Source organism: Sardina pilchardus, chromosome 7 (genome assembly GCF_963854185.1).
Source record: "Sardina pilchardus chromosome 7, fSarPil1.1, whole genome shotgun sequence".
NCBI lineage: Eukaryota > Metazoa > Chordata > Actinopteri > Clupeiformes > Clupeidae > Sardina > Sardina pilchardus.
The window spans coordinates 30,205,688-30,213,187 of record NC_085000.1 but is presented as its reverse complement, the minus strand read 5'-3'; the positions used below and the strand labels follow the sequence as shown (position 1 = coordinate 30,213,187).

The following is a 7,500-nucleotide window of genomic DNA, read 5'->3' as shown; positions in this document are numbered from 1 at the left end:
CCCATTTGTGGATAATGAGTGTATGTGTGTGTGTGTGTGTGTGTGTGTGTGTGTGTGTGTGTGTGTGTGTGTGTATGTGTGTGTGCATGTGTGTTTGTAGAATCGCGTCCGTCGTCAACAGAGCTGTGAACGATCGCGTTCGCGGCCGTCAATTATCTTTCCGCTTGTTTGAGTGAGCAAACAGGGACCCTGCAAATCAAAACTTGGATAGAACTACACTGTTGGCAAAAGTTGGAAAGTGTGTGTTGTGTATTGTGTGTTGTGTGCTGTGTATGTGTGTACTGTGTGTGTGTGTGTGTGTGTGTGTGTGCGTGCGTGTGTGTGGCCAGCATCCATTAAGAAGCCAGCTCCGCCATGGAGGTCAGGAGATTGCAGATCGATGCGGCACATTGTTCCGGGCCCTCTCCCTTGTTTGGTGTTTCTCTGTAAATTGGGTACGCTGGCTGAGTTCTGGGCCCCAGTCCTCGTTGCATGAACTGCGCTGGGCCGAGGAGGGGAGTGTGTGTGTGTGTGTGTGTGTGTTTGACTGTTCCCGAGTCAGTCCCAGGTCCCCACTCTGCTTCTCCTGATCCAGATCAATGGGCACAGCACACACAACAGCAGAGCAGGGCTGGGACACACAGGGTGGATATGAGCCCAGGGCTCAGGAGCGACTGCACGAGGTGAGGATGCTGGACAGAGGACAGAGAGAAAGGGAGAGGGAGGTAGGGAGGGAGAGAGGGATGGAGGGATGGAGGGCAGAGAGAGTTGAAGAAAAAGAGACGTGGTGGGTGGTGGGGAAGGGGGGGGGGGGGTAGAGTGGGCTGGGATGTAACATGGCAGACACCAGATGGATCCATGGAAAGTGATGTGTACAAACACACACAACACACATACAACACATACACACACACACACACACACACACACACACACACACACACACACACGCACACACACAGACACACACGGACACACACACAGGGTGTTGTGGGTAATCATTTATTCACTCGGCTTGAATCCCACGCATCACCACGCCAGTCTGCCTCTGACAGGTAGCCTGTCCAAGCCCTCCTGTGTGTGTGTGTGTGTGTGTGTGTGTGTGTGTGTGTGTGTGTGTGTGTGTGTGTGTGCCTCCCTTTCTCTCCAACTCTCTCTCCCTCACTCTCTTTCTGTCACTGTCCCTCCCTCCTGCCTCTCTTTGTCTGTCCCTGAGGTGAACAACACTTGCCGATATCCAAACAGTGTCCAAAATATTGATTTGAAATGAAAAGCATGTACTGTGTATGTGTCTGTGAGCGTGTCCATATGGGAATAATGCATGCCTAAACTCATACAACGTATACAAATACATGTACGTGTGATTCTGTACCGGGCTTTTTGTCCTCTTTTTCGCTACCATATTATGTGTGTTTGTTTCAGCCGCAGTATTTTCTTTCTTCCGATGCCAGCTTGATTTTCTACTCCATTCCATATTCATTATCAGCATGACAACATTTACACAAATATCACTTGAGGCATGGCAATCAGAGCACGGAGCATTCACACACACAATCTCCACACTCGTCTCGCGCAGCACCACAAATTACAAAAATGGAAATGGCATGCATGCCAAAAAAAACAAGAAATAAAAAATACCCACACCTCATCTCATCTTCCTTTCCGCTGTCCTCCTTATTCACTTTCTCTCTCATACTCTCTCTCTCTCTCTCTCTCTCTCTCTCTCTCTCTCTCTAACTACTTTACCTTCTGCATGCTGGCAGAGTTAAAGCATGCAGGTGTTATTTTTTGCCCATCTGTCTGCTTTCGGAGCACGAGTGTGTGAGGGGAGGGTGTGTGAGTGTGTGTGTGTATGTGTGTGTGTGGGGGGGGTCCTTAATGAGGGAGCATATTCACAGTTTGACAAGGCCGAGTCGGAGCTCTTTATGATCTCTGCCAATGGGATGATTAGCTCCCGCCGAGAGGCGTGCTCGACGGAGCCGTGGTGCGGAGAGGGAGGGAGGGAGACGGCGCGCTGGAGAGCGGCGGAGGTGGGAGGAGGGATGGGGTGAGTTGGCGACGAACTGCGCCGCTCGTCGACCAGGAAGACAGGAAGGAGAGAAGTGGGACAGATCTCGGGGACAGCCTGACCCATTCAAGTGTCCATCACATGTCCACCAAAACACACATCCACCCAAAACCCCACCCACACACCCACCCACCCATCCCCATACGCCCCCACTTCATTTGACACGCTCCCAGGCCACGGAGGAGAGACAATGGGAAGTGGGCATGCAAATGGCAGAGACTGGGCGGTGTGGAGAGCAGAGGCGGTTATGAGTTTATTATCCGTCGACTGGAGGGGCCTCCGCGGGGCCATCCGAGGCAACTGATTGGAATTTCAACTAATGGAGGAGAGAGAGGGAGAAAGAGAGAGTGAGAGTGTGTGTGGGGTGGCTGCCCGGAGACAGGTAAACACTCAGCAGTAATACCTGTATCTAATGAGCTGTCGGCTCGCAAATTAACTCTCCGCGCCGAGCGGCTAGCCCCAGGCCTCGCCACAACCTGCACTCGTCCAGTCGGCACATTCCTCTCCTTCAGTTTTTCCACTCTCTCTCTCTCTCTCTCTCTCTCTCTCTCTCTCTCTCTCTCTCTCTCTCTCTCTCTCTCTCTCTCTCTCTCTCTTTCTTCCTCTATCTTTCTCTCTTTCGCCCCGTTCTCTAACAGGCGTTTTCTTACTGTCTTTCTTTTCCGGAATTATCCTCCAAGCATTAGGGGGAGTAATGAAGGAAAGTCTTCAGCTGAAGCGTTTCAGCTGCTCAACCTGGCAGTTAACTCCCAAAGAATGTGTTATCTGGAGGTAATTAATGAGGGTAGTTGCCTGGGGTCAACACTGAGATTATTTTTCCTCTCCTACTCTCTCTCTCTCTCTCTCTCCATTTCTCTCTCTCTCTATCTCTCTCTCTCTCTCTCTGTCTCTGTCTCTCTTTCTCTAATGAAGCTCCTCTAGAAGAGTGGCCAACAATAAAAAGGATTAGCACCCTTCATCATAGCATAGAATGCACACTCACACACAGCTGGGGTTAAATGTGTGCACTGCACACAGTCACACACACACACACACACACACACACACACACACACACACACACACACACACACACACACACAGTGACCTGGAACTGTGTTTGCTTCAATTTTCTGGAAAACCCTGAGCACCATATTGCTCCTTCAGGTCATGGTCCCGTGCTCTGTTGAGGTGCCCAGCTAGAGTTCTCCTGTCCGGGCATCTTGTAACCCCTCACACGCCACACAGCTGAAGCCCAGCACTCACAGCCAGCGGTAGCAGTGGTGGCACCTTTGTATCATAGCGCCGGTCGTGTCTGAAGGGGTTATGAATGGATCGACGGGAGAACCTGAAACCTCTCGAATATCTCCACGATCGCGGCGGCCGCCGCCGTATTTCATAGTCCGGCGTGGCTCCGTCTTCACGGTTCCGTCTTTTACCGGACGAAGCCGAGGTGCCACGCTTTAATTAACCATTCTCACAAATCTTACACAGAGCTGGAAATTAATTAGAGGAAGTGGCGTCTGAAACGGGCAGTGGAGATTAGAATCTGAACCCCGGACCTGCCGGAATGGCCGTTAAGTTGTCATTTGTTTTCTTTAATGGGCTAAAATAATGAATAATTGCGTTGTAGGAGCCGTGGAAATTGGCATGCGCTGGAGGACTATTTCACATTCAATACACTTCATATAAGTTGTATTATATCTGTGTTAACTACTGTTTGGGGAGCTTAATTAAAAGGCTGACTGAAACAGTGAAGGGGTCTGGCGCGTAGGGATTAGACCTTTGTGTAATGCCTTTTATCGTCATTGGGCGTTAATCCTGTTTTAATATTTCCAGATAGAAGAATTGAAAGAAAAAAAAAGGTCTGCCGGCTCCTTTGTAACTGCACAGGCAGTGAGATGAGAAAGGTCTGGAGGAATAGGAGAGCGCGGAGTCATTAACCTTTCCCTCGCAAGCTCCCTCGCTTTTCTCCAGCTCTCCAATCTGCTCGGTCTCTACCTCTTTTCTTTCTCTCTCTCTCTCATCTGTGGTCTCTCTTTCTCTCTCTCTCTCTCTCTCTCTCTCTCTCTCTCTCTCTCTCTCTCTCCTACCTCAGTAGGAGTCGCAAGAGTTAATTCAGGTAGATGTCTTAGCAAGAGTTCAAAGTGTTCAGAGGAAATCATCCACACACACACACACACACACGTCTTCATCACTATTCAGCCTTCTATTCACCTGCAGCTAGCGCTGTGTATGTAGCAGTCTAGGCTGGGGCTCCCATACATACTACTGTACAGACGAGAGACCTCAGCCTTAGCCTTTTCACTGCAGGTTGGAGGTACTCCAGGAGAAAAGAGCAGCAGCGGTCCTCACATTCCTTCGGTCCGTCGTTCAGAATGCACACACTCTTTTTCGTTCACACACTCTGTTAGACAAACTTTTTTTGCTTTAACAAAGACACACACACTCTGTCTCATCTCTCTTTCAATCTCTATCTCTCTCTCACTTCTCTCTCTCTTCTCTTCGCTCTCTTTTTCTCACAGACACTCTCACACACACACACACACACACACACATGCGCACACACACACACACACACACACACACTTTCTCTCTCTGTAATAGACAGACACAAGTACACACTTTCCCTCTTTGTAATAGACAGACACACTCTCTCTTTCTCACTCTCTCTATCACTCTCTCTCTCTCTCTCTCTCTCTCTCTCTCTCTCTCTCTCTGTCTCTCTCTGTCTCTCCCCCTCGTAACTGGGCTCCAGTGAGGGGGAGGCAAGGCCATGCTGGTGTGTGTGACAGACACTCTTCCCCCTCCGTGGTAATTTCACAGGCTGCCAGTTAGAGGCTGTGGGTGCTGGCGGCCTCCTCTCTGGCCCTGTAATGTCTCCCCTCAGATCCCCGCTTCTTGCCCCGCGTCCTGCTGATGCATGCTGGGTAAAAAAAGAATCCTCCCGCCGCCTCCCCTCCCCTCTTCTCTGTGGGCACTGGCCGAGCACAGAGATCACAGACTTACTGCGGCTTTCATGTGTGTGTGTGTGTGTGTGTGTGTGTGTGTGTGTGTGTGTGTGTGTGTGTGAGTGTCTGCATGTGTGTGTGTGTGTGTGTGTGTGTGTGTGAGTGCATGTGTGTGTGTGTATATGTGCGTGTGTGTGTGTGTGTGTGTGTGTGAGTGTGTGCACACGGTGTGTCTGAGAGAGGAAGACAGAGGGATTGAGTGATCCTATATGTGTTGAAGGATCACTGAACACTGAGTCCTATAGATAGCCATGCAGTCCTTTTTGGAAAGGGAACATAACGATCTGATGGCAGTCGAGGACAAGACAGGTTACTTCTCTCATGCTACAACTGATCCCTTTAATCCAAAAGGGTATCTGGTGCTTCTGTTTCAGACACACACACACAGAGAGACACACAGATACACTGCACACTACACACTATACACTACACACACACAGACACACACACAGTTTCATTTGAGGGACCCAAACAGACAGAGTCTAAGAGAAAAAGTGTGTGTCTCTGTGTGAGAATAATGTACACGTCTCATAATATCTGCACGTGTTTGTGTGTAAATGTGATTCAGACTATTTTGAAATTTGGTGTAATACTATAATAATCCCTCTCCAGCAATCAACAGTAACATCCAAAAATATGTCTCCAATATCACATGCACACATTGTGAGAGTTAATAATGTATTGATGGTGAAAATAAATGTGGGGAAAAGTGCCAAGATATTCAATTAGAGATGTATAAGCTGCAGCTTAAAAATAATTACCAGCAGCAAATTGGATGAAGTGATACAGAGAGAGTGAGTGTAACTGCATGACTATGAGCAAGCTGATTAGATAATGTGTGTGACGAGAGGAGAGGAGAGGAGAGGAGTGGAATGGAGTGCAGTGGAGAGGAGAGCTTTTTGGGATCTTGGGTGCCTGATTTGAAAATTTAGAGGGAAGTGTTATATCTGAGCTTTTCATGGGAGGCATCCTGTACAAGGTTAAAATAAGAGGGGAGGGGAGGTTATTGGGTTTAGAATAAAATGGACATTTGGAGAACAAGAAAGCGCAAAATCACGGGAGTTTTAAGGTATGAGTAAGTAGTGTGTGGAAATATAGTCCGATTGATGCTGTAACACATGTGGTAGTGACAGTGTATTGTATAGTAGTATTTAAACACCTAAATATTGGTTTTATAAAGGAGTGATAAGCCTCTCTCTCTCTCTTTCTGTGACTGGTTCTGCTTTTCTTCCACCATGTCTGTCTTTTGTCCTCTCTGACTGTATGTGTTAAACAGACAAGGTAATTGGCTCAGGGGCACAGAGCACAGGGATGGGGAAATAAGGGGAAATTGACTGTAAGCTGCAGGCGAAAGAACAGCAGTGAGTGTGTTTCAGCACTGTGAAGGTCACAACTAATTCAGTCTGTGGAAGTCTGTGTGTGACTGGGCCTGTATGTCTGTGTGTTGCGTGTGTGTGTGTGTGTGTGTGTGTGTGTGTGTGTGTGTGTGTGTGTGTGTGTGTGTGTTGCATGTGTGTGTGTGTGTGTGTGTGTGTGTGTGTGTGTGTGTGTGTGTGTGTGTGTGTGTGTGTGTCTGTGTGTGTCTGTGTGTGTGTGTGTGTTGGTTGTGATTGAGTTTAAACTATAAAGATAGTAAATGTGCCTTCCGTCATAAACCAATCTTACAGATATCACAACCTCCTAACGGGAATGAAAATCACATCCCAACGAAAAAGGAAAGAATCATATTCCAAACATCCTAATGGGCATCTAGAATGACACCATATCTCATCTGCTCTCTGCTTGAGCCCACACAGCCGGGTTTGTCTGTGGGATTTTACCTATTCTTCTCCTGCCCCCTTCACAGGTACGCTAACCTGTACCTCTCCTGCCCATTTCACAGGTACGCTAAGCTGTCCGACCCTGCCAACTGGCTGACCATCAACTCCAGCAACGGGCAAATCTACACGACTGCTGTGCTGGACCGTGAGTCCATCTTCGTCAAGAACAACATCTACGAGGCTACATTCCTAGCAGCAGATAATGGTGAGTGAGTGTGTCTGAGAGCCCTTTAGGCTAAAGCTGTATCCACATGTAGCCGGGCAATTATAAAAAAAAACATTCTACTTTTCAAACACTGAAAATGATTTTTCGAAACTCTCCACTTAGGCCAAAGTGTTTACAAAAATAACGGTTTTCAGTGACCAAAAATGGAGTTTTCATGTAGAAGAAAAGGGCAAACCGCACACAAAGACCTCAATTTTTAAAGATACCTGGCTACGTGTGCACATGTCCTAAGTAATAAAAGCAGAGTGTTGCAGTTGTAGTTTCAAACAGAGCACAGTGCAGCATACGGTCTATGTTCTACTAAGCGTTACGGTGTATTCTACCCTCACTTTGAGTGTGATGCTTTGTTCCTTCCGGTGTTGCATTGAGTTGTGTTTGGCTTCTTCTTACTGTTCTAAGATATGTCCTACAGGAGAG

General features: G+C 47.9%; 1 protein-coding gene across 1 annotated transcript in view; it reads left to right on the top strand.

The window, feature by feature from the left end:
* The window catches only part of LOC134087921 (cadherin-4-like), a 325,999-nt gene that overhangs the window by 301,900 nt on the left and 16,599 nt on the right, over positions 1-7,500 (top strand). The window contains exon 12 of the mRNA XM_062541767.1: positions 6,920-7,062. Within this exon, the coding sequence (XP_062397751.1) occupies positions 6,920-7,062 (143 nt within the window). The remainder of the gene's footprint in view (positions 1-6,919; positions 7,063-7,500) is intronic.